General features: G+C 38.5%; 1 protein-coding gene across 3 annotated transcripts in view; it reads left to right on the top strand.

Moving 5' to 3' along the window:
- GRM1 (glutamate metabotropic receptor 1) overlaps positions 1 to 27081 on the top strand; it is a 176562-nt gene that overhangs the window by 97297 nt on the left and 52184 nt on the right. For all 3 annotated transcript variants that reach the window (XM_057364008.1, XM_057364010.1, XM_057364009.1), the window contains exon 3: positions 13077 to 13312. In XM_057364008.1, the coding sequence (XP_057219991.1) occupies positions 13077 to 13312 (236 nt within the window). The remainder of the gene's footprint in view (positions 1 to 13076; positions 13313 to 27081) is intronic.

Here is a 27081-nt window from a genome sequence, read left to right as displayed (position 1 = left end):
TGTTTTGTTTTGACATGCATGTGACTTAACCTCGAATTCTGTAAGTTTTGTTGGTATTTCATCGGATGAATGTAATAAAGAATTTTTTTTTATTTTGGATACTTCCCCCGCAGTAACTGGGGTTTATTTTTTTTTATATTTTGCATGTATAAACATGGATTAAGAAATGCATTTGCAGAGCTTTTAGATAAAGGTAGAGGAGATTTTTTGAGTGGTTTCTTTGAGATTGATTCTTAACCTTTTGCATATCATTCGGCCATAGAGTAAAAGGAAATAAAAACACTGCGGACATGTCATCTCTGTGGTTTGGAATTTCCATTGCTTTCTTGTCTTTAGGAAATGTCAGTGATCCAGTTTGTTGTTACGAAGGTCATTCTCTCTTCTGCTGGCACATGTTACATATTTGTGGTGACAATAGCAATTGTATTCATGAGACAGAAACATTAAGAAAGCAATGTTTCCTGCATCTGTTCAACACATTTAAAAAATCATTCAGCAATCCGAAAACAGAAGGGAMACTTCTGTTGTGATATCAATCAGCTCTTTGATAGCCACTTAGCCCAGCGATCTCCACCCTTGGCTGGGTGATCTCCACCCTGGCCATGGCACCTGGACGACCCTGACTCTCCTGGTCTGGGCACAACTGAACCCAGCCCTGGCTGGCAAGGCCCTGTCCCGCTTTGCTCTGGGTCCTCCCCAACTCCTGGCTCACCAGYCCTCAAGGAGCAGCTAGCCCATGCAGCATCCTGACAGCAGGCTTTAGTTGATTCCATTTGGGTTTTACTCTTCCACCCTTCCCTGTCCATAAATGCAGCATTTTTACTTCAGGGAAATTTCTGCACATTGCCTTTCAGATTTTYTTTGCATATTCTTTGCATGAAGCAATTGACAAGTGTGCATTTTCTGTTTGTCCATGYACATTCTTCTTCTCTGGCTGGATTCACAAAAGGAAAAGGAAAGAGTTCTCTCTCACTGTTCATGTAGGAGGAAAGTCAAGTTAGAGAACCTTTCACAGCTGTGCTTTTGTTCAAAAGCTGGACAAAATCARGTGCTATTTTTAAAAAGCTTGCTTCAGTTTTCCATTAGTAAGTTATAACATCAGCACTAATTAATAGAATTTGATCCTAGGAACACTGATTGCATTGGGGTCAATAGATTAATGAAATATAAAAGGAGTTTTGCCTTCCTAAATAAAAGTGTARAACCTTATTTATAGCAGCAGATTTGTTGTCTGCCTAGTCACATGACTCACACTTTCTCTAAYGATCCAAAGAAAACAACAGGAGAGACAAATTACTTATAGGGAGATTGCATGAACCATATATCTTCCTGAGCTATAAGACTTCCAGGGATCTCATCCAACCTAAATTATTCCATGACTGCATAAATAAAGGCTACAAGCATATCTTCTACATCAGAAGCAAAGCCTCCATCTTTTTTTGGGACAGATAATCATTAAGACAAGTTTCCATCAAGAAAATGTCTAATATCAGAAAAGATTTCCATACATGTTGCCTGGGAGGAATCTTCCAATTCAAGTACAACTTGGGATTTAGAAGGAAAAAAAGATGCCTTCTCATTCTCCAGTACATAATTAACAAGGAATAAATATCTGTTTTTTCCATTTTGAAATTAATCTGATTATATTGTRCATCAATTTGGTGATTTGGTAAATTAGACACTTTGATGAGTGGASGCCTTCTCAGTTTGTCTTTGATGCATTTTTGTATTCTTAGTCAGTCCAATGAAATCTCAGTAGTTTACTCAATCTATGTTTTCTTAACTTCAGGTTGGCTTGACTGTAAAAAAAAGTACATGGAACTATTTTACTCCTGCAATGTTAAGCATGTTTCAAGTACCTATAAGAATATATCTAATGTGAGCAAGATTTTGGCAAATCATCCAATTCTTTCTAGATGTACATCGGTTCACTTCACAATTTTTATTAATGTTTGTAACTGATAAGTGTGTTTTGTCTCTTTTTTCATTAAATCTTCAGTATACATTTCTGGTTAGCATAACTTAACATGAAACCTATCACTTTTAGGAAACCTTCATTTATGTTTACACTTGGATTAGTCTGCATTTTATTAATTTTTTTAATAGAAAAAGGGCTTCAATAGCTGCTTTTTCCAGTCCCTAGGTCCTCAGAAAGGTAGGCATGTATTGCTGCGTGTAAACTCAGTATTTAAATATACATTTTCCTATGGATATTCCATGCCCTAGGTGCTGCAAAAATGAGGTTACTCTGGAATGCAATGTTATAACATTGTTCTGCGTGCTAACAGGAGCTTGTGTGAAACTTTTCCTTATGTCAGTGAGTATATGCCATCATAGCTTTTTCAGTGATGTCAGCATGACACCTGGAAGGAACAAGGCTTGAACAATCTGAATGATAAACTCATTATATAGTCTTCAATACGTCAATTTAAACAAGATGGCGCACTTCAGTGGTTCCTCTGAGCAAGATATCTGATAACTTCCAGTTATATTCCTGACATATTTGCTTTTAATATGGACTATATACCTGAGATCTAAATGTCTAAAAGGCCACTACTGTCRTAGTCCTAGCTCTACTTGCTACAGCAGAAACTTACGGTGTAGAGGTTAGCCAGGTGGTATTGAATTAAATTTGGTTTAGACAAGCATAAGACTGTGCTACAATTCTTGTTTCTTATGTGTATAACTACAGGAGTAAATGCTTACAACTTTARGACATCAATAATTGCAGAAGGGTAAATCAATAATACTTTTATATATTTTTAAATGCTAACAGATGCTTCAGGTCAAGTATAATACAATTGTCTGAGCAAAGTGGATTATAAAAAAACATTGAAGGCATTACATCTGTTTAATGTTCAGCAATTGTTCATTAAAAGATTGGCTAATTTTCAGGTGAATTCATTATTCAAATTATTCATTGGTTTCTTGGTTTGCAAGCAGTTCATGGGCTTTTCTTTGTTGACCAAATACAATGCTGTGCTAGTAGGTAACTGATGTTTAATGATTTTATTTATTCTGTGAAAGCCTTARAGTATTACTTGATTCTCTCACCGGAATGGTTAGGTGCTTCAGGGACTGACTAGCATAATATGAATTTAATATTTTCTATATCAATATCTTATAKGAAATGAATTATTTATAAATATTTGAGTGAAAACGATATTATTCATAAACATTCATAGTAATCTGAATGTTCAATTATCCACAGACAGTGAAAAAGAAAGAATGGCAGATAAGGACAAATTTAAAATAGTTTTAGTAGAAACAGTTGTTTAAGGAAATATTATTCTAATATATGATAACTTTGATTAGTATCTTAATGAGTTTTGTGATTTTATCATGGGTTTGTCATACTTCATCTTTTGTTCTTTGTTGCATTCAATCTGATTTTCAAAGCCCATGTTAATATGTGTTGGTGTGGAGTGGATAGTGGCTTCTTAGAGTTGCCAGTTCCTCTGCAGACACAACTTCATTAAAGCTATCAAAGCAAAAAGCAGTTCCCAAACAAATTTGCGTGTTAAGGTTCAGTTTTCAAGCAGGAATGGAAAAAAACATTCCAGAAGCCTTTTTGGGATATGAAAAACAGTTTTTTTGCAAACYAATAATGGCAAGCTAATGCAAGATGTAGGATGTCCATGTAGGATGTCCTCTTTAGGTCTTCATCTTTGAAATTTGATTAATATTGAGAAAAGGCCTGCCAATGCTGTGTATTACTATTGACTCTTGTAATATGAGATGGTTACAGAAAGGGTTGACTTGAGGAAATCACCTAAGAATATAAACCCTGACGGGAMATTTTGGATTTTCATGTGAAAGTAAGGAAAAACCTTGGAGAAATCTAAAAGCTGCAATCCATGCTATATTTGAACTCAGCACAGTTTATGTGGAAATGGGAATGTTTYTCTAAAAGATGTTTCTCTATTTTCCAATTCTTCAGCAGGACCTCAACAAACAAAACAAGGAGAGAGGAAAGAAAGYATGCTTCCACTTTTTTGTCTGTGGTTAGGAAAGACATCTATGGATTAATCTTTTCTTACATACAACAAATTCATAACCAAGCATCCAGCCAGATCTGCTGGAGTGGCATAGAGCAGAGAGGGATTTGTGTTTACCTGACCTCTTTCCTGTATGTACATATGYGCCTTTCCATTATTTCCAAACGGTTTCCCCATCATTGTTATGTCTCTTTCCAGTCCTTCAGATCCTGTCATTGGCTGGAACAGGGATAGGGGAGGATTCCCTTCCCCTTCATACCTTTACATGGTTGCACAGAAAAACCTCAGCCTCCAACTTTCAGACCGGTTAGAAGTCTTAGCAGGGGTATTTCTTCCAAATTATCCTTCCTGAAAAGGGATTACAGTTGGCTCTTCGTAGCAGGAATGCCCATATCCTTACTATCCATATTCATTCTTCAGTGGAATCTTCCTGCACCTAGTTCAAAGAAAAAAACCAAAAAAAAAAAAGAAAACCAAAACCTGGAACTGGTACAGAGATGTAAAGCTAATCCTCTCTGTTTTCAGATTTAGGTGTATTAATAATATGTAAAACATCTTGGACTTGACTTCATATAGCTGAAGTTGTATCTGGGGAGGTTTAGGTTGGATATTAGAAAAAGATWTTTCACCCAGAAGGTGGTTGGACACCAGAACAGGCTCCCTGRGKAAGTGGTCACAGCATCAGCCTGGCAGAGTTCAAGAAGCTTTCAGACAATGCTCTCGGGCACATGGTGTGACCCTTGTCCCGTGCTGGGCCAGGAGCTGGGCTTCGATGATCCTTATGGATGCCTTCCAATTCAGCTTATTTTGTGATTCTGTGTTTCTATGTTCTCCTCATCAGGAGCACCTCAGATGAGGCACAGTGATAAGGTTAAAGATTTTCCTATTTGTGTGTGTTTGTTTAAAATTAGATACTCCACACACGTTTCCATTTGGAAAAGATATTGTGCTTTCATGATGCCTCGTGTTATGAATTTCAAACATGCAGAGCAAGGATTTAATCCACTTGTCAGTCTGTGGTGAAAGCATGTGTAACTCTTTAGAAAAATCAGTCTTTGCCTTAGAGAATATTTGTGTGGTTGCTGATTTTCCAAGATATGCAGCACTCTCAGCACCCTTGAGAATAGTAAAACCTTGAGAATGGTAAAACAATTGCTGCATAAAAGCAGCAACCACATTTAAAAATGCCAAATGTATCAAGAATCCTCGCAGTAAAAACTCCTCAAAATATTCCCTGCATGATAGGTAATGAAATTGCATTATGCAAATTGCATGCAAATATATGCATCACATATGATAATTAAAACCTTTGTAAATACATATTTGCAAAAYACAATCCATCATGGTCCACAAGGTTATAATCTACATTTTTAAATGAATAGTGCAAAAGCTTTGAACATTCACATAGAAGTAAATGATAATAATTTGAAACACAATGAATTAGCTTCTTTACAGAGTGTTGTTCATTAAAAAGAACCCCTGATCGACTAAATAAAAATTTCAAGCCCTTACCAACATTTTTTATTTTGTGTAAAATATAATAACTAATGTGCTACCGTGACTGTGAGTCYTCAGAAATCATGAATGGGAAGCGAAAAACATTGTATTTAATGTTATGAAGCAGAACCTGACAAGAACAGWAATTTTACCAAGAAATGTGACGAATCACCAGGAGGAGGTGGACTTGGGAATCATTTTTAAACTTCATCTTTCAATTTCTCTTAGGAAACAGCACCTCCTGTAGGTTATTACAGTTGAAACAGTAATGGGTACACAGAGCTGTCTCAAAAGGAGCAGGGTTAACTAATAAATCATACCAACCTTTTCCTCAGTCATGCTGGTCCTCTGCAGAGATAACCAGCCCCAGGTCTGACATGCTCTTCAGTCTATAGTCCATGGGGGGTTTACAGCCCACAGTGCCATAGTAGCACTGTGAATTCTCAGTCTGAAATCTGCACAGCCAGGCACCAAACATTCTTCTTGTACATCCTCTTGTGTGTGTGTGAGCTTGTCAAGGCAGCAGTCTTCTATTTACTTTTACTTTCTAAAACTTTCCCAGTAGGAGCTTCAGTGGTTTTCTTTTTGTGCTTCCAATGTGCAGAACTGATATTCCCCTGGTTTTGGCTCATTTTATTCAAGACTGATGTATGGAGGTGAGAAAGCTGGAGAAATCCAAAGGCTGGAATTTGGGGTACATTTGACCCCAACACAGTTTCTGKGAAAAGGAAACAGTAGGAATCCCACAGTACCTTGTAGTGCTGGTTCAAATAGGCAGGGAGCTTGGGAAAGTGATGGCTCCTGCCCATCTCCATCCATTCATGCTGGAGCCAAACTACTGTCCTACACTGAGGCCTATATCAAAGGAGGCGACTCTTCAACTCTATTCTGCTTTCCTGAGACCCCACCTGGAGTGTTGTGTCCAACCCYGCATACCCAATGTTAGAAGGGTTTGGATCTGCTGGAGCAAGTTCAGAGGAGGCCACCAATATGATCAGAGGGCTGAAACACCTCTCCTGTGAAGAGAGGGGTGGTTATTAAACCTGGAGAAGAAAAGACCTCAGGTCTTGTAGCACCTTTCATTACCTAAAGGAGGCCTACAAGAAAATKTAGAGGAATTTTTTACATATCGTGATAGRACAAGGAGGAATGGTTTTAAACTGAAAAAGGTTAGGTTTAGATAAGRTGTTAGGAAGAAATTATTTGTTGTGGAAGTGGTGAGACACTGAAACAAATTCCCAGAGAACCTGGGAATTCTCTCTCACTGGAATTGTTCTAGGCCAGGCTGGACAGGGCTTTGAGCAATCCGATSGAGCGAAAGGTGTCCCTGCCCATGGCAGGGTGTTGGAATTAAATTACTTTTAATTCCAACCAAAGCCATTCTATGATTGTATGTTATTACCTGTTTTCCTTTCAGCTGAGAAAATTTAGTGAACTTTATTCTTCTGGTTTTGAGGAGGTCAGCCTGTTCTCAGCAGGCCTTAGGTTACACAATAACAGTAGAGAACCTTTCAACCTGCTCTTTTCAGCAGTGAGATWCAGGCTGTTTTGTAGCCATGGGATTATTCTCCTAGCATTGCTGTAACACAGGTAAAAGTGAAACTACACCTTTTAAAAATTCAGGGTTGGCAACTGAGGACAGCTCTCCCACCCTTTCCTTGCACACACAGCAGTTGTGGAATTCTAGGAAATTAACTAAATGAGTAAGTGCAAAAATGGCCATTTGTTTCTCATGTTTGCAAAAATACTCATTAGCAATAATGATCAGCACCGTTTAGCTGACCTTGCTGACTGTTGGGATTGACTGACAATGCATGCACCTAAGGAGGAAAGTCACTTTGCAAATCGCTGACTTGTGAGTATTGGACAGTCTCAATTTTCCTTACATGACATCTGTTTAAGACATGTATTACACAAGCATTGAAKGTCTTTGGTAATGTTCCTTATTGCCAGAGAATAGGCCGTCCTCCTTCACAATAAGGTAATTGTGTTTTTTTCTTCACATCAGGATGGTGAGATTTTTTTTCTAAATCTACTCCCAGAAGAAGGCAGCTGAGCATCAGCTACAGTGCTGTTCATAAGTAACTCTGAGCCTGATCCTGCCACCTGTGATCACAGCAAGTGGCAACACTTTTTTGTTTGTTTGTTTGTTTGTTTGTTTGGGTTTTTTTTTTTTCCTATGAAATTATTTCACTTGCCACACTGGTCCTTTTTGGGTTGGCCTTATGCTGAGCTCTGAGTTTCCATCCATTCTGCCAGTGAAGAAGAGCAGTTGTATGACTCTTGCATGCATACAGGGGTATCTATGCTGGCTTTTCCAGTGCTGTCAGAAAAGAATTCTRCAAAAAGAGGAAGTGACATTTGCAGTCTTCCATATTTGACCAGCTCTGGAAATCCAAAGTACAGAACTTACCAGAATCAAATAACAAATTATTTACCTGCCACTTACCACTATTTTGGGTTTTGTAGCATTTTGAAATTCCTCTACATAAGCAGTGTCTGAGCTTCTAAAAGAGAACACAGAAACATAGTTTTGCAAAAAAACACTTTCCAAGCAAAATKCTCCTCTTTAAAAAAATATATAATCCAGCATATAATAATTGTCATTAAAAATGCACATACTGACAAAATGAAAAAGTCATGGTGATTTATTGAATAGTGAATTCTCTGAGCTGTGCTGTCCTCATACTTAAATGTATTAGAAATTTGACACAACAGCAGGCCAGCTGGCAGCCTTGAGAACATGGCAAGAAGTCATTCAACAGTGGACTCTGCAGGGATTTATATCACCATGACAAGGGATGTGCACTGATATGGGCTTTAGTTTTGTGGAAAGGAGACAAGGCAATAATGTAGATTCTGACCCTTTTGTGTGACAATTATGGTCACCTAGTTCCCTGCTATCCTGTTTGAATGGGATATCTGCAGGGAGTCTCTGTGAGGGTTGAACATTTGAAACCAAGGAGATGGAAATAATTTTAACATGATTGATTTATTTGATTTTATAATGACAAGAATATCTGGCGTAGGCAGAAGGATTATTGCAGAAATAATTCATTTAGCATTTAAAAAGGGCTTCTTGCTCTTAATTTCTTTTATTTTATAACTCACCCAAAGAAAAAAAAACCTTATCACAAATGAAAATTTCTTAGGAAAACATTACCTCAGTTAATGCARAGGGAGTTGGAACTCCCCAGTCAGAGGAGTCTAAATCAATTGCCCTCCACAGATTTGGTCAATCAGATCAAACCATTCAAGGGTGCAGGGGTCAAATTGCCAGTCAGTACCCAGGAGTAACAAATGCGTTTCATTTTCTTTACCTGTGAGAGGGTGCTGAGTCCCACAACAGTCACAGATCAAGCAGTCCTCATAAACAATAGCAATAGCATGTTTTCTTTTGGGGGTTTACTCATTTGGAAAAAGCATTCGGACCAGTAACTCTCTGAGTGCTGTGCTGAGAAGAAGAGCAGAGACGCTGCTGCATCATTTAAGAGTTAAGCCCCACAGAGATGAAAATAGCAAGGCTGATTGCTAGTTGTCTCATCAGCCCTTGTGAAAAGCAGCTGACAGTATTCATGTTTGGAAGAGAAGAGGAAATTGGAAATCCATTCTATTTCTCCCAGTGTTTCAGCCACAAGAATATATCAGACTGCAGTTCAGAAAAGGTAGGGAGGCTAGGATGCTTAAGCCACAATTCAGTGATGTGCATTATCGCAAATTAACAGAACAGTAAACTGATTTAAAAAAATATAGCTTCGTTTCTTTAAACTCCATCTGTGATAATGAGAAATGGGACTTCTGAGGCTCTGGGATTGTTTTGGGCTTTTTCTCTTTTTGTGTGATTTTTGTTTGTGATTGAATGTTGAAATTTGGATTTGGCATCATGRAAGTCAAGCACCAGACTGGGACTTGGACCAAGAGCAGCTTGAGAGTATCAATGACCGTTTTGGCTSTGATAAGCACCACAAAATCATAACAAAAGCAGTTCTTTTTCTCCTAAGAGCAAAAAGAGTGGTTGCTAGTTTGACACCCACATTCTTTTCCCTCCCTCACTATTTCTGTCATCACACTTTAAACTCCCTCACAGAGCCTCAGATAACAGTTGCRCAAGATACCTGGCACATTTCGAGGCTAGATTGTCACACACATGGACACTTACCAGGAAAGGCAGTTTGGGTAATGGATATTGGGCCATCTTCTGAAATCTTCAGTAAAGGCACACAGAAAGATGGGCTAGCAGTAATTTCTCTGTGTAGTGCTACTTGCTATTCAGCAGGATGAAATAAGGATAGTAGGTGGAATGTACTTGTTCTGACAGCAAAAGAATAGTATGTGCTTCCTTTTTAAAATGAAATTTCATTTTTGTGTTGACTCAGSTATTGGTCTTGCGATTCTGTCACTGACATTCACACTGTCATCTGGACATCAGTATTGTGCTGTTGCCCAGCAATAAAAACGTCATTTTTTCCCCCACTGTTTTCTGGATCACTGTCCATTTATTTGTATGACACGAAGGGTGTAGTGCTTCCACACATTCTGTTTTTAAACATTTATATAAACACCAAAAAGGAATACAGAATGATACTGTAACAGGACCTTACATCTCTAATAATCCTTCCACAGCTGCTGATAAGGCTGCACATCCCCCTAGGGTGCATTTCAGCTCAGTCAGCTGCAGCCACTAGRAAGGCAGGGATCCCCTAAGAGACCAGAGGACTCCTCTTTGCTTCCTTGGCTTTACTAAAAGTAGAGCAAAGCTCCCACATGAGCTTTAATGCATATGATTTTTTTTTCTCTGATTCTAGTGCTTTTTCTTCACGTTTTGCTGAAGATAAAACTAATCAGATGGATTTAACRATTTGAGGAAGTTAAAGAGAGAATAAAAAACATCTGGGGCCAGAAAGAGGCAAAGAAACATTAAGTGACAATCTATTTTCCAATTTAGAGTAACTTTTCAGTGAGCTGCCTTCAAAGAACTCAAACTGCACTTTCTCCTATTTTTGCAGGTTTGCTCTGTTTTACCTTCAAGTGTATGTGGCAATTTTCTAAGCTAAACATATTGAGAGGAGGGGCTAGGAAAAATAACTATTTTTTGAATGGTAAGAATCCAAGCAGTAGTGAAACTACCTCATTTCAATAAGGTCTTGTAAAAATGGCTCGATTTACTTAGTCTTTTTGACTYGCTAATGTTTCTGCTTGAGTTTACAGTTTGAAAGCCAAAAACATTGTGACAATTAATGAGGTAATTAAGCAATTAGGACTCAATTACTCATGCTGTAAGAGTGATCTCTTGCTTACTTTTYCCCCACATAACACAAAATAAATATTGTGTCTTTTTCTCCTCTCTGGTACTAATTTCCATCATGAATTATGTGAAATCCAGAAAGTTAGTTGTCATGGTTTTACCTTTGTAGGGTTATCTAGACCAGGATTGTCTAGACCATGGTCTGTCATGAAGTAGTCAGGGGTACATGGTACATTTAATTATTTGTCCTCAGCATATGGGCAAGTTAAGAGAGGTGGGATGCAGAGAGGTTGATCTGTGCGTTCTTATCCCTCCCCAGAATTTCAGGCAGCAGAGTGGGGCAGGGAGCAGAGATGGACAAATTGTGCACTCTGTGCATCCTTGTGGCAATTCAAGTGCAGCTGTTAGGTCAAGGCTGAGCCAGGTGAGTATCATTTGGGCTATTTTGCTATGAGAAACTGAGTAACCTGCATCTCAGGTGTGGGAAGAAGTGACCCAGCAGCTGCTGCCAGGTTCAGCTTGACAGGAGATTGTCCCATTGAGATGCTCTCAGAAATCAGTGTCTCTCTCCTGTGACCTACACCCTGCATCTCCCCCAGCTCTTCTCTCTTATACTRCATGTGAAATGCAACATACACACACATTATATCAAGCTGTATGAAGATATTGGTCCAACAGTTTGTAAGCCCAAAATTTTGGGCAGTACCACTGCAAGGCCTTGGCAAAGGGGGAAACAAAGAAGAAATCCTGTCTCAAAGGATTGTAGTGCCATCTGAAAGTACAGCTTTGTGAGTTCCCAAGACTAGGTTGAAAGGAATGTGTTGATTACTCTGCACTGCCAGATGTCCCRTGTCGTAAATAACTTCCATAATAGGGGTTTGCATCATGTTTCTTATGTGTCAAGAATTTAGTACATGGACTTTGCTGTATTTTCATGGAGAGCTGCCAATTTCTTTCCAGGGGCTTAGAGAACAGATGCAGCAGTTAATGTGAATGCCAGCTAAAGCATGCACTTGTTTAGTCTGGTGGATGATGACCAAAGGCTCACACATGTCCAATGCATAGTCACTTTRTAGCTAGGACTGTGACAGATCTTGCTGCTTCAAATCATGTCTGTTTTTGTTTGTGGAGTCCCAGGCACACCTATGCTGAGTGTCTMGTAAATGCCCTCAGCTGGTAATGATCTGCACCACAGCACTCTTCTCAAGGCTGTGTGTAACAGGCTTCTAACAAGGACCTTATTTCAGTCTGTCTAGAATTCAGGATACAGCCCTCTTTAGGGTGAATCTGAGACTTCTCTCAGTGGTCAGTTGCATTTTTCCTCTTGAGTTCTTTCCTGCTGGAAGTGCTTCATCTGTCTGCTRCTCACAGAAGCAGTGCAGCTGGTTTGATTCTGAGTGCAATAGACCTAGAGATGCCAGAATAATCTATTACTCTCATTACGTGCTCAGTATTTTAAGATTAAGCAATGGCCGACTTATATTTGCACTTAAATTAGACTATGAAAGTATTGTTCTTAGGGGACCTTAATAACACTGAAGAATGGCACTAAATCAATGGACTCCTAAAGAAGGGAAAAAATAACTAAAAAACTAAAGCTCAGACACTAAGCCCAATGGACATTGTTCAAACTTATTAAGACAGACTTTGCATGAAATAATGTTGTCAAGCAACAGTTTTATCTTCAGGTTTYAAAAATTATATATGAACAAACAGAGAAGTAAAGTAGAAAGCCRTTGTTTGTTAATTAAATAAAAAGAAAAAGRTAGAAGAAGGAGGAGGAGGGGRAAAAAAGCATGTCATCACAAATCCCATGCAGTGTGAGAATAACRTGGTTTTCTTTTTAGTTTGGTGGAGTAGTCTTACTCCATTCTTTTCCAAAAGAATGCATTTCTCACTTCATGTTTGACTAGAATTGCTCTTCTAGCTGTATGATCCATGCTCGCTGAGGTCTATTTTGAAAAACATCCAGGATCCTGGCTTGTTTTCCTTTACATCAACATTAATTTTCTCAGTTTCCACCCTTTAAAGGAGAGCAGAAATTAGGCAGAATATCTCCAGTCGCAGAGACATCACAGCACAAGCTGTGCCCAATAACCTTTCCAGAAGGACAAAGAAAAATCCTCATTATTCCAGATGAGTTAATGAGGACTCTGCACGAAATCAGACTGCTCATTACAAGTCACTATCACTCTGCTTTCTCTGCCTGAATTTTACATCTTTGGATTCCTCTTAATCACTGGCTTCCAAGGGTGCTGGCCTGCCTTTGGCTGGTTGCTTTTACAAAACAAGCTTTCTGTCTTTGTGTAATAAGTGGTTTTTTTGCCTCTTTTCAGTGATGGTTGGGCAGACAGAGATGAAGTCATTGAAGGTTATGAACCTGAGGCAAATGGAGGCATTACTATCAAACTGCAGTCTCCAGAGGTCCTGGCGTTTGATGACTACTACCTGAAACTGCGTCTGGACACCAACACCCGCAACCCCTGGTTTCCTGAGTTCTGGCAGCACAGGTTTCAGTGCCGTATTCCAGGGCACCCACTGGAGAATCCCAACTTCCAGAAGAACTGCACTGGTAACCAGTCAAATATTTTCAGTATTCTGTCCAGTTTTAAAATCTGCACTAACAAAAATAATTGTCCTTGGTTCTGGTTTTGCTTTTTTTGTGGTTTTTTGGTTGTTNAATTTAATGTGTATGGGTTTTTGTTTGTTTTTTAAATGTTTGTTGTTGTTTGTTTTTGTTTGTCTTTATGCAAAGAAAGATGGTAACCTCAAATTGTACAGATAATAATCCCAAGCCTGGTGTGAGTATGTCTGATATTGGTTGCACGGCCTCCTCTCAGTTTAGTTCTTCTCTGTTATGGAGCTCCCTTCCCATGTTTTAGGCCTATGAGAAGGTTGACAGGAATGCCCAAGTTTGTAAAATACAAAGAACCATGAAATTAAAAAAAAAAATATATAGGAACAAATTTATACTTTTTTTCCTCAAAGTCAGCTTTTTTGATCAACTGAGTAATCATGAAATTCACAGACAATATTATGTAAAAAAAAAATTTTAAGAAAAATTAATAAGTTTAAACTTGGCCAGTCATCTGCTTTACCATTTTTTAACCCATTAAAACATATATAATTTGTTTTTACTGTGTAACATTCACATAAAAAGCATCTCTTACACATAGAAGTAACTCTTACCTCATGGCCTGGGAAGTGTATTTGTGCATAGACAGATTTTCTCTTTCATTCAGGATCCGAGAAAATAAACTAAAATATTTCAGTCAGATTAAATTTATAAATTGAGTGAGAAATTATTAAATTTCTATTAAATACTTTCTGAATGATTTTTGTGAACATTTTGTAGTTTGGAAATATTTAGTTTCTAGTCAAAAAGTTATACTCGATAGGAGGGAAGTTATTTCATTAGAAACAAAACTAATGGACCCTTTCTTACCATGGATCTCTGTCATATTCTTTACATTTTCACCTCCTCTATTCCCTAGCACTAATCTCAGTTGTTTTTCATGTGCTCCCTGAGCTGCATTGGAACAGTCTGTAGTTCTTTGCTTCTCCATCAGCAGTGYTTCCTGACAAGAACTTCCACAGTACATTTTGTTCCTCCCCAGTTCTCTTAYTCATAGTTGAGCCACATCACGAAACACTGTCACTGCCTTAAAACTGCTCTGAAGGGCTGATTGGCAGGAACACTGGCCCATCAGGGTGCTGAGGGACTAATGGCAAGCCAGACAGGCTAMATCCATGTTGAGTTTATACTGGTAATTTTTCTTTAAAGGAGTTATTAACTTTGGACTTTACCAAAATGTTGATTTATGGTGTAAATATTTAATCAGCTTTGAGAATGTTTCAGCTCAGACAAAGGAGTTAATGTAGGCTAACAAGGATAAAAATTGCTAAGGAGAGTTGGGTTATTGATGCACAGTGCAAAAATACAGCCTTCTTTTGTAAGAAAAGAAGCTTAAAATTGCACTGTTTTGTTTGTCCCATTTATACAAATAAATTTCATGCTGATGAAAAAAGGTCTGATTTTGAGGCCTCTCAGCAGCTGTTATAAATATGGGAAATTTGTTATACAGTTTCTGTTCAGTTATGGAACTAAAAACTTGAGTCTGAAGGGGCATAGCCACCCTTCATCTGGTGGATCATAGGCCAGAGATCTCACCACGTGGTAAGATTAAGACAAGATGCATAGAATATGTTGGAGATTTTCAGAGATTCTTGTAGCCTCTAAAATTGTACTTAAGCCAAAAAACAACTAAGCAAATTCATGGAAGAAAACCAATCAGGGCTGTTATATTAAAAAAAAAAAAAAAAAAAAAAAAAAAAAAAAAAAATTCCCACCTAAACTTTCCAAGATATCCTAGGTTTGAAGTTACTGAAGAGAGTCTGAAGAGGTATCATTACATGCCTTCCCAGTGTTCTGGGATTCTTGAAGTATCAGATATCGGAGACAGGAACCACTAAATTTGGATAATACTAGTGAAACACAAAATAGTTTGTCTACATTAGTAGACTCTGACAGTTAATAGTGTCAAGTCAGGCATTCAGACATCTTTCTCTCCTCTAGAACTCTCTGAGTTTCTGCACGAAGCCTCAAAAAGTGTGATACTTCTTAGGCTTTGCTCAGAAGCAATCAGCTCTTAAATTTGCTGATGTACCACTGATGACCCTCAGGCTTAACACAGATGACTAAGAAGTCCATAAAAGTTTCACATCACCAAAGGGAAGCATCACAAGGTATCTTTGCCAATAATGACATACCTACAGAATCAAGAGTTCTTCGTGTCCCCAGAAAATGTGAGGGCAATATTTATTTTTCTTTGACTACACAGATCTGACTGCTGTCTGCCTGGCACCACAAGAGCTTTCAGTGTACCTATCTTACTCTGCCATTCCTGGAAGGTTAAGAATGTCACTTCAAGTACAAGCAGTTTCAAAGCTTTTTGGTGTAGCCTCTCTCCAARTATGACAGTGCCAAGAAACTGCCTCCTTTATCTCTGACAGATTTGGAGGCAGGACTTTTCACAAATTCTCTCTTAAAAAAAGGAGTCTGTATTCCCTCTTCCTTCCTTCACAAAGTATCTCCATAAATTTGAAGGACAAAATCCATGCTGCTCAAAAACAATAAGCACTAATATTTGAAACTCATTGAAAGTGCCAATACATGATGTTCTGACTTTTTGTGGTACTACAACTTTAAGTATTGCTGCCACTCCTGTAACACCCTAGGAAAATGATCAGTAGCCAGTACTGGTATCAAGCACCTTAATTCCAGTATATATCTGAGAGTTTTTACTCCTACCTCACGTATACCCTCAGTATTCTCATAAAAAGGCACACAGGACCCTGCATCATGGAAAAAGTTGAATCTCCTGTGGTTCAMGGAGTCCATGCACATTATTAGCATTTGTTGTGACTATCTCTGGGTCATGACCTCTTTTGTATTACCAAAGTGCACTGCTAGTCCTTACTGATAACAAAGCACACATCCATAATCATGCATGGACAGGAACTACCAARGGCAGCTCTGCTCAAGTTCATTTTCCATGTCTGGAGTGCTAACATCTCAGAAGAGATACAATGAAAAAGAAAACCATGTACAAAAGTTCGTGATAGGGAAGCATAGTGTAACTGTCTTTACGCAGCAAAGGGCTGCCTAGGAGCCACAAACAAAAAAAACAAAAAAAACAAAAAAAAACCAAAAAAAAACCCAAACAAACAAACAAAAAAAAAGAAGACAGTGTTGTTTTGTGAATACCTTATTAAAAATATTCAAAATCTTTGAACCTATATGTTTTGAAAAGGAGATTAATACTAAAGTTTGTATTTTGGAATCTTCAGTTACTGCCTACCCATTAAAATCTCATATACAATCTAATCAGTTTACTGAGTGATTTATTCTGAATTGCCATTGTCATGTGAAGTTCAATTTTTATCATTCATAGATAGTCAAGGACTTCTCCTCAAGCAATTGAAGCTGCTTCATTTGCAGTTTCTCACAGCCTGTTACTGTTGAGTCAGCAACTGGCTTGAGATTGCATACTCTCTACAAAGCAAAGGAAAGCTAGTTCCTAAAAATCTCCCTTCTCTGCTGACAGGAATTACTGCTTGAACTCCCTGATTCAGTMTCTGAGAAGACTGATGTTGTCCTTCAGAAATTCACATGTTACACTGAGCTCTGARTGTACATGCGTATCTTGGGAGAAAAACAGTCTATCTGATCTAAGCACTAGTGGAAGGAAGCAAGTCCTAGTGTGTTCTCRTCTGTGAAGGCTGTAGGATGTCTAACAGTTTGCCACATTTTCAGAATAGCTTGTCTGGATTAGTAGAACTATGTCACAACTTCTTAGGAAGAGAAGAAATCCATCAAGACTTGCTGTTACGGCTCTTTTGGATCATCATTCTTGCAAAAATTAAACAACTTACTTTTCCCACTTGGGTGGCAGCCAAATGAGTGAGAGCTATTTTTGACTCATCCTTTGCAATGTTTTAGCCAAGTGCCTCTTGTAAGGGAGTTCATCTCCCTATCCCTGCCTCTTTCCTTCCTTCTTTATGCAGCTTCTATGGAGATGGCCAAAGCCACTYCCAGTACAGTACAATTTATTCTTAAATTGTCTGTGCCACTAAGGTGCTTTCAATGCATCCCCTGTAGCAGCTACATTCTGTARGAAACAAAGCATGTCCTACAACTCTGCATGGACCCTTGACTYATTGTGGAATCCAGAAGTTCACACCATTCTTCATGCCCTTCAGATGAAAAGTCAGAACAGAACATACAGTTTTAACTGTAACCAAAAAAGCTGTTTCTGAATTTGAGGTGCTGAGACACAATCTGAATCAGGACAGAGTTTCCTTAGCACACAGCCTCAGGCACTGCCCTGAAAACTCAGCCTTTTCCATGTTTTACAGATTGTACMCTAGCAGCAAGGTTAGATGTTAGACTGTGTGTAACAGGCAACAGAGTTCAGACTTTTCAGCAATTCTGTAAGATGTTTCCCCCTCCTTGATCTGATAGAAACAGCCCAAATGGAAGTGGTTTTTTTTTTTTTTTCCCCCATAAGAAACTGCAGTGACAAATCTTCTTGGTGGACTCTGTTGGCTGTGTGGTGAGCCCACATTGGCCAAAATTAAATGCCAGTCACATTCGCACAGATATTGTGTAGAACTCAGCGCAGTGCAAACACTTGTAGGAAGATCTAACTGCTCTTTTGCAGAATGCCTCATTATCCTCCTGGCAGATAATACGATTACTGGAGTTTATATAAACCAGGTGGGATGAGTCCTCCTCTGCACCACAAGAGACAGTTATGAAATTGGTAATGGAACTGATGCAAATAACAGATTATGCTCACAGCAGTTTGTCTGCTGGGACAACAAAACACATTGGCAGGCAATCAGCTCAAACATTTTTCAATAGAGCAAAGTGGAACAAAGTGGGCAATTYATGATTCATTCATCGATTCAATTGATCTTTGTGAAGAAGGGTTATTTGTCAGTGAATGTATTTGTTGCAGACAAGAAAAAGAAATGTAGATATTTTTTGTTCTAGTGGAGGTCACAGTCCAAATTCCCTTTAGGACACTTACTCATGCCTTGGTCATGTCATAATGATTGCTTTATCTGCTAATTCCTGTCTTGGTCTAAGAGAACTGCAAGCAATCAGTCTGAGTGCAGCCAGAGTCACAGGATCACAGGACCTATCAGTCTAGAAGGAAGCTCAGCAACACAGTAGTCCAGCTCCCTGTCAAGGCAGGGTAAGTTATGAATTCAGGCCAGGCTGACTAGGTCTTTATTCACTGGGGCCTTGAAAACCTCCAAGGTGGCATAGTGTGTCTGGACAACCAGCTCCACTGCTTGCATGTGAAAAATTTGGCCTCACATCCAGTCTAAACCCCCCTTGTTTCAAGCTATGTTCATCCTCTCTTATTCTTCCACTATGCTTCAACATGAAGAGCCTGTCTGTTTCTTCTTGATAAACACCCCACAGACATGAGGGGCTGTTGTAAGGTTCCCCTTCAGCAGATAGGAAGACAGAAAGCTGATGGCTGCCTGTTTCCATCCTGAGACACAGTTGTACTTGGCTAGCACATCTTTCAGATTGCATCCAGGCCACCAGTAATGTATTTCTGAGCTTCTCCTAATCAAGAAWTTTTTTCTGAAGACCCATCCTTCGTTTGATTTATCATTCTGAGATGACATTGGGTTCCCATTTTCTCATATCAGTGGACAAAGCACTCTAGGATGTGTACTTGATCTTTTTACACTTTTCTGAGGGAGTGAATGCATTTCCAAACAGAGTTGATCTGAGTTGTCTTCAGAGTTGGATAAATTAGATCCAGCAGCCAATATTAAGGCAAATCCTGCTGTGTAGGTATTTCTCYGAGAAAATGCTTTTAATCTCAACATCTGCCAGACTTCCCCAGGGAGCACCTGTCCCGTGACGCTTTTCATCAGCAGAAGCACCTGCAGTAGTAAATACTGACATTACAATAATTCAGAAAAACTAATTATAAGACAACAGCATGATGTTCACCCAGCCATGTCAGACACTGCTTGTAAATACTTTGTGGTGTATAGGAGACTTATTTTTAAGCTTTTGAAGAAGGAATCAAGTTATTGAYATGCCATAATTTCTTCAAAATATATTTTACGTTAAAGTATCCTGTGACTTGTCCTTGCTCAACTCTGCTTTGCCTTCTCATGACATACTTAGGTGCTGTATCACACTTTTTCCTCAGTATGAGGCAGAAGCGATTACAGTAGTGATCAAAACTGATCTCAATTTCATGGCCCCTTGGAATGAAGCCTACTGGGGACAACTTGTGGGAAAATATTCTAGTTGCTACCTTTCTTAGTCTAGTTGCTACCTTTTTTACAGCAGATAAGACAGGAGAGCTGTAGTCTCATTTTATTTCCCAGACAATGTTACAGACAGCTTTTAAGGCTTAAAGATGAGGAAGATTAATAATGCGCTTATCTGTGATAAATCATATGAATTATTCTGATAGGATATTATGGTCAGGTTTTTGTTCATTCAGTTTGAGCTTCTTGTTTTCATGTTGGGAAAAAAAAAAGTAGTGGCATTTATCTAATATTWTATGTTACCAAAAATACTTTAAAACCAGACTGTCAATCAATATACAATAAAAATAAGTATCTATTCTTTTGAGATCTGTAACAGTGGGCTTTCTTTGTATATTCTCCCCTAGAGCTGCAGTCTTYTCTGTCAGAAGTTTGCTCTCTATAAGGAGYTCAGCAGCAGGTCAYARACCTGGTTTACAAATGAAAAATGAGATCATCAAGAAATGAARGATAGGAGYAATATACATATATATGYCTTTGTAAACAACACARAAGACAGTTTGCAGAATTATGAATATTACAGCAGCATATGACACAAGTTTTCTGAATCTACACTTACATGTTCCAGTTTGGATTTTAACAGTAGAAGTTTGCACGTATGGGATTAAAAAACCCTGAGGTAGGTTTGTGACCCTCAGCCTTCCCCATTACATGGGTAAACTGATGGTGCTGCGAATGAAGAGGACGTGTGAATTGTGCACCCTTTTGTTTCCTTCAAGCTCCTGTCTCCTGTGCCTAGAGAGAGAGAGACAGGGGAACGCCTTACTGTTCAGATTGCCAGATATGATTTAAACTTTTATCAGGAGCATGGTGAGGACCAAAGCACACAATTAAAATAAATTGACTTGTTCTTAGAAATCAATTGTTTGTGCAGGTTGTGCATCAGAACAATTATCAGAGATATAAATATTTAACCAAACCAGTAAGTCAGATGAAATAACACAAATAACTGATCTCAACACAAGGCAAACTACCTTCTGTCAGTTGTCAGTCCCTCAGGTCTTTTATTAGATGATATCTTCCCTTTCCTCATTTACCTGTAGGTGGAAAGTTTTAAACTTGTCTTGCARTTTTACAGGTTGTCATTACCGGCAGCATTACCCCATAAATACAGGTGCAAAGGAGATACACTGGAGACAAAAATATGTAGGCACAGACACACACATTCACACATGTCTAGCTGCAGCCCAGAGTTAATCTGAAAGATAGCCAGTAGARTTCTTAAAAGAAGTGGGTTCCTCTTAAAGATTGTAGGTGAGCAGTGGTGTAAAGGGCAATAAATTATGAGCCYGAGTGGTAAAACTTAAACCATGAGAACCACAGCATTTCCTAGTCAGAATATGCTTTGTTGGTATCCACAGGGAGAATAATCTGATGGAGGATGTGTGCTCTGAAGAATAGCTCTGCTAGAATTTATCTCTGTTATCCTACTCATGCTGGGAGATCTGGGGAAGTGCAGAAGTCTGCTTGTTTGGAGAGAGCTAGGGAAAAATGGTCAAGGTATTGAAGCTACACTGGGTTGCTGTCTGAGCCAGAAATCCACAGGAAGGTACTAGATCAAATGATTTCAAAATATTTCCTTCAGCTGAGATTYTTGAGATTCATATAATAGAAAGTAGCTTTGGAGGAACACACACATTCGAAGCTTTAATTTAGCTCTGGATTCAGGCTCATCTCTATAGGCATGAAAAAGCAAGGCTGCTCTCTTCAAAGCAGTAGCACTATACACATCATGCTAGGCAGTGAACTGTCCACTTTCTGCAAAGCCTAGATTACTCTGTTGCTTTTTCAAGGCTTATTTTGTCTAAAATTCACATTACGGKGGCCCTTTTTCTTGTAAGATCTCAATACCTCAGTATTTTCTGCATTGTCACATTTGGCTATGCCCAGGAAAAAAAAGAGGTGGGCTAAAATGAATGCTTTTAAAATTCTTTCAGATCAGAAAGATTTCTACCTCTGTTTTTGTGTTGAATTTAACATGTGAATACAGATTAGGGCCATTTATTGTATCTTCTGATTTGCTTAGCTCTAATTTGCTGCTAATCAGTGACGCATTGTTCTCTTTTTCAATCCTCAAGTTGTCCAGAAACTCCTAATCTTAGTTTAGCTTTCAGAAGAATAATTTCTGTGATACTGAACACAGCTCTGGGCAGATGCCTGGTTAAAGGGAAAATAAAGTGGGTTTCTGTGACAAGGGAACATTTGGATCCTCCTAACAATCATTTGGAAACTGTGCTTAATTTAATCAAAAAATTGTGAATATACTCTGTGAAATTATWACACGGTCCATCTAGTTAGGGTGTCCAAGACCACTTTGCTCCTCAGCTTCACAGCAGCTGCAGCATCTGACTCTGGTCCTGGGAAGTCAGGGATTTTTCTGGAAGCATCTGCACCATTGCAGGACTGCTGTGTAGCCTGGGCCTTGCACGTAAGATAKCCACCCCATCGGCTGCAGACATTTGGCTCCAGCAAGCCAGCCCTTCAGACCCACCTGTCTTGTGTGAGTATATGGACTAGCAAAAACAAAACCAAACCCAAAAACCAACAGCAAACTTGGCAAAGGAGAAATTTGGAGTAAACTATATTTCTGCAGAAGTAAGGCACATTGGTGTTCATATTGATTTGTATTCTGACAGCTGATGCTGGTGGTTTTAATACCACCTTAGCATTGAGAACAGAAGTGAGGAAGAAGTGCTTTGTTCTTTTAGAATAATTTTAAAAACCAAAAAAAAAACCCAAAGAGAAAAGCAGTAGCACTGGCTGATGAGTGATACACTGTCAGGTAAGAATTCTGAAGCCCCTCTAAAATCAATAGTGATTTAAAGTGTAATAAATATTAGATATCTTTCCTGGCTGTTCTTCATACTCATACAGAGCCACTGGAATTTAACATAGGAGAAGAGTAATTATGTCAACTAGTCTGTGTCCTACCATGAGGGGAGCACTTGGTCTCTTAACATGAGACTTTGACTCATCCCTTTGAAATCCCCAGAATCTTAYGGCCATACACAAACAACCACTGCCACTACTTAGATGTTTACAAATCTAGCTCAATGGAGGGAAGAGAGTTTGTGATTTGTTCCATTTTCTGTCTCCATGCCAGATGAGAGCACAAATGAATATGTGTGTTTTGTTACCTTCATCATATTTTTCCACTCTAATTTAAAGACCCTGACTTATTGTTTTGGGTGTTGCTGGTGTCAAATATTTAACATATATTGAGAATAGATTCCTGTTAACTCCTCTGCCCCATTCTGTGGTAATACATTCTATGGTTAATTTGAAGGTTGCTTATTTTCAACTCTGAACCAGCATTTTCTGATGAAGATGCTTGAAAATAGGCTCCTCAAGTGCATGCTCTGAGACCTAGATAAATTGGCCTGATTTTTAATGGTACTGATCTTCCATAACTCCCATGAAAGTCAACAGCAGCTAGAGAAATTCAGGCATTAATCAAGTCAATTAATTAGGTGCCTGAGTATGTATTCAGGTTCCTAATTTAAATCTTGTAAGGTGATTTATGTTCTGAAAGCTGCAACACAATTACTGAATTCCATCTCTTTCTTGCAGATAAGGTCTCAGGCTTCATAWGAAAAGCATGACACCTGAAATATAATCAGTCCTATTTCCTGAATCCTCTATTTTTCTACCACAGTGTGTTACAATGGGACAATGTACTAGGGCATCTGACTTGATATTTTTTTTTTTATTGTGAGGCAAAAGCTTGATTAAAACTAGCCAAATAACATGGAAATTTGAATGCACGTCTTTACATTTGTAAAAGAATTTGATTTTAAATGAGTTCATTCCTGTCTCATATAAGAGTAGCAACTTACCTGCTATACTTGTTCCAAATAACAAGAATAGTGATTCTAAATGTGTCTTTAATTGGGTGTGCAAGTAAGGCAGCAAGGTTACATAGCTCCCTGAGGGAGAGTGGGAGACTGAAGATTGGGGTTTCTTTTTAATAGTTTCTCCCCAGGAGTTCAGGTCATGTAGAAAATGGTCTCTGTGGAATTCTGTCCTTAGAGAGCCTTGGTCAGGATCCAGAATGGTACTGGGAGAAAGCTGTAAAGAAAGCAAGAAACAAAGGCAGATCTAAGGTCTCTGTGATAATAACCACATTAAATAATAATCAGATTAAAATGGCTCTTGAGGTCTTGGGAGCATGGACACTTGTGGGACCCTGCAAAGTGTGAGAAAGGCTCAGAGATAGTTTCTTGTTTTACTCTAACTGACAGAAGAAGCTATATGAGACACAGTAAGAATAACAAACTGAATTCCCTGATGTCAAATTCCCAAGAAAGGGGATGCAAAAAGAGAAAATAACAATAATAATAATAATAATAATAATAATAATAATAATAATAATAATAATAACCCTCCCCCCCAAGAAACCCCGATAAACCCCATCCCAGTCCCCCAAAGAATCAGTCAAAGAATAAATTGGGACTGGGGTATCATGACATCTATTAGAGTATAGCCTCTGACCATGCTGAGACAGATCAAAAGCATTCCACTCCATTCCATTCCATTCCTCTGTGAATCTTCCATTAAAATAACTGTGCTGCTGCCCATATATTTTAAATGCAAAGACTGACCATTCAAATGCCTTTGTCGGCATTACATTTTAGTCAGCTAATGAAATAATAAGATGGATTTCAAATGCTATATTTGGATTTGAAATCAGCTTCTTTGCTGATTACATATAGAAGACATTCAATCAAAGAAAAAAATCATCTGGCATACTTTATTCCTGATTATAGGATTAAATATTTATTTCTAATTAAACTAGAAGTTGGGAAATAATATATTGCTGCAGAAGGCAAATAATAATTTCAAATAAGTAAAAGAATATATTGTGGTCATTTTGCAGACAGATTGTACACAGTCCAGCAATTAAGGAAAACAAATTGATCATAATAATTACTTGTCAAGTTCTCATAATAATTACTCTGAATAAAAAGGTTCTGGAATCACCTCRCATTATCTTCTATGTTGTCTGTTTCAAGAATACGTATGTAATTCAATGTTATGTCCTATCTATCTGAATTGGAGTAGATTTGTTGTAARCCTAAACTGCTTCCGACTTGATGGATTCTCAAGTTCAGAACCACTATCAGAGTTTCATTGATTTCTGGTTTCAAGCCTTGCATAACACATTTGAGTATTTGACCACAATAAGCCACCGTATTTCCATGTGATTTCCTGGTCAGTTCCATGAGCCTTCTAATACACAGTATTTTAATAAGSAATTAATTTCCATAAACTAGAATGGCCAAATATTGATTATTTTTATAATCAGCAAGTAAATGAAATATCTTTACAGCTTACTTGCTTAGTGATGGAATTAATTATAAACATCTTCATTAGAGTGCACAAAGACATGAATATTCCTAATTTTATTGCATTGTGGCATTTTTAAGCATACTTCTGTTTTGGCACCTGACTGCAGCCATGAAAATGATGGCACATAAATACAAAGTCATGTTTCTATTCAAACCATTTGAATTGATGATTGCCTGGGAGTATAAGATACAGAAACTGCTTTATTTCAAACTGGGGCAGTTATTTTCTTTTGTTGTTTTCCAGTCTGTTAACTTCAAAGAAAAGAAATTAAGATAATAGCCAAAATGAGGCAATCAATAACCTCAAAATGTAGCATTTTAGGCAAGTTTTTTATTATGTTGCCTCACTGTTGAACATCCTGTGAATTGTACTTCTCAAGCTGATTTCATTGAAGTATACATACAAATATCACAGGTACAAATCTATTTTTATGTTTTGAAGTGGGCTGAGTATTTTTTCACCTTGCTCTGAGATACGCTTTGTAGATACTTCCATTTCTATTTTATTAAAAATCAGTCTTCACTGTAGAGTTATTTCATCAAGTTCATTCCACTAAAAGCTAGGAACAAGGGGAAGCAATGCTAAAATTTCCTGCCAAGCCCTAACAGCTCATAGCAGTGGATGTGTACAGAGGAGGTTGCAAATGCCAGCTTGCAGGCTTGTTTAGAGGGGAAAGAATCTCATCCTCATAGGGTCATAATGAAGGGGTTCCTGGCATGTAGACAGCTGTGCTGCTAACATGGCCCTTAGGTGGTGCTTTGTATTTCCCCTCATGTCCTTTCTTTTACTGCTAACCAACACAAGAGACAGAGCAGGCAATGCAGATTTATGGGAAGTGGGAAAAGGATTGTTTTCTCCACCACAGGACTGTTTTTCCCTCACCTGCATCCCACTCCAGTGATGCAATTCTGGCAAAGCCATGCTGACAATTGCTGCAAAGACCTCCAGCCTTCCTCCAGACTCTTCTGAAGGCAGGCTGGGGTTGCAGCATTGCACATCAGYTGGGAATGCTTGTGAATGTGTAATATCTTACCCAGACTTCCCTTCCTGCTCACTCCTGCACTCTTGTGTGGCATGCCCTGTCTTCACATTCACTTGAAACTGCAGCCAGCCCTAGGAAAATGAGTCTCCTTGTACCTTGCTTAGCTTCTCTGGTTAGTGGAAAGGAGACACAAAAGAAAATCTGCCTCTTCTCTCTTGGAAAAAGACACATTCGAACACAGCTTTATCATCTCCCACAGTGTAACCATGAGTTATGTGCATTGTCTCTTGTTGATCTTCCTGGAGTGATATAGTTGTGCATGAATCTGAATGTCCATGGGGAGATGCAGAAAGGGCAGACAGGGTGAGCATGCTTTAGACTCTTGTTTAGCAAAGTTTTCAGACTGGGAAATGAGGAGGGAATTAGTTCAGTTTTCTTTTGTTTTGCTCCCAAGCTGTGTAGTGGATGGGTTGAGCCCATGAGTTCAGACTTAGCATAGGGCAGGCAGCACTGCTGAACCCCCTTTCTCCTGCCCTGTGCTTAGAGATTCTGAGACTCCCTCTATGTCTGATTAATGAGTGAGTCAGCGACTTGTACCATCATTTCTCCTCATAATGTTTCAGCTTCACTGTGGCACTGTTGTGTTTGTGTATGCCAGACTCATTCCAGAGTCTTTGACACTAAGCTCTCAAAGCCCTAATGTGCTTACATAACACAATATGGAGAACGAAGAAAGTAAATTTAATTAAAATCTTTCCTTGCTGCTTCTGACACAGGGAGAGAGACAAAAGGAAGACACTTCTTTTTGAACACTGGGGAATAATGTGGCATACTCACAAAAGCAGACTGCAAAGGTGCAGAAACCAAAGTAGGAAGTAAAAYGGTAACCATTACACATGTCCTGTTCTGTTTGAAAACAGTATAGTAACTGGTTTCCTGGGAGCAGAAACCATAAAAGAAACAATAATTTACCATGATGGGATCATTTGTTTTAGGTTGAATGAAACATTTATTATGGTCTGTAATAAATTTTTCAGTCTATCAATTGTCTTTCATGAAAATTGAAAATATTTAAAAATTGAAACTGAAGCAAAGCCTGATTTTTTTTCTGTCCATCTTTTAGCTTGGAAAATATGACC

This window comes from Malurus melanocephalus, unplaced genomic scaffold (genome assembly GCF_030028575.1).
Source record: "Malurus melanocephalus ecotype Western Australia unplaced genomic scaffold, MMel_1.1 scaffold_33, whole genome shotgun sequence".
Taxonomy (NCBI): Eukaryota; Metazoa; Chordata; class Aves; order Passeriformes; family Maluridae; genus Malurus; species Malurus melanocephalus.
The sequence above is the reverse complement of the archived record's forward strand: the minus strand, read 5'-3'. Positions and strand labels throughout refer to the sequence as shown.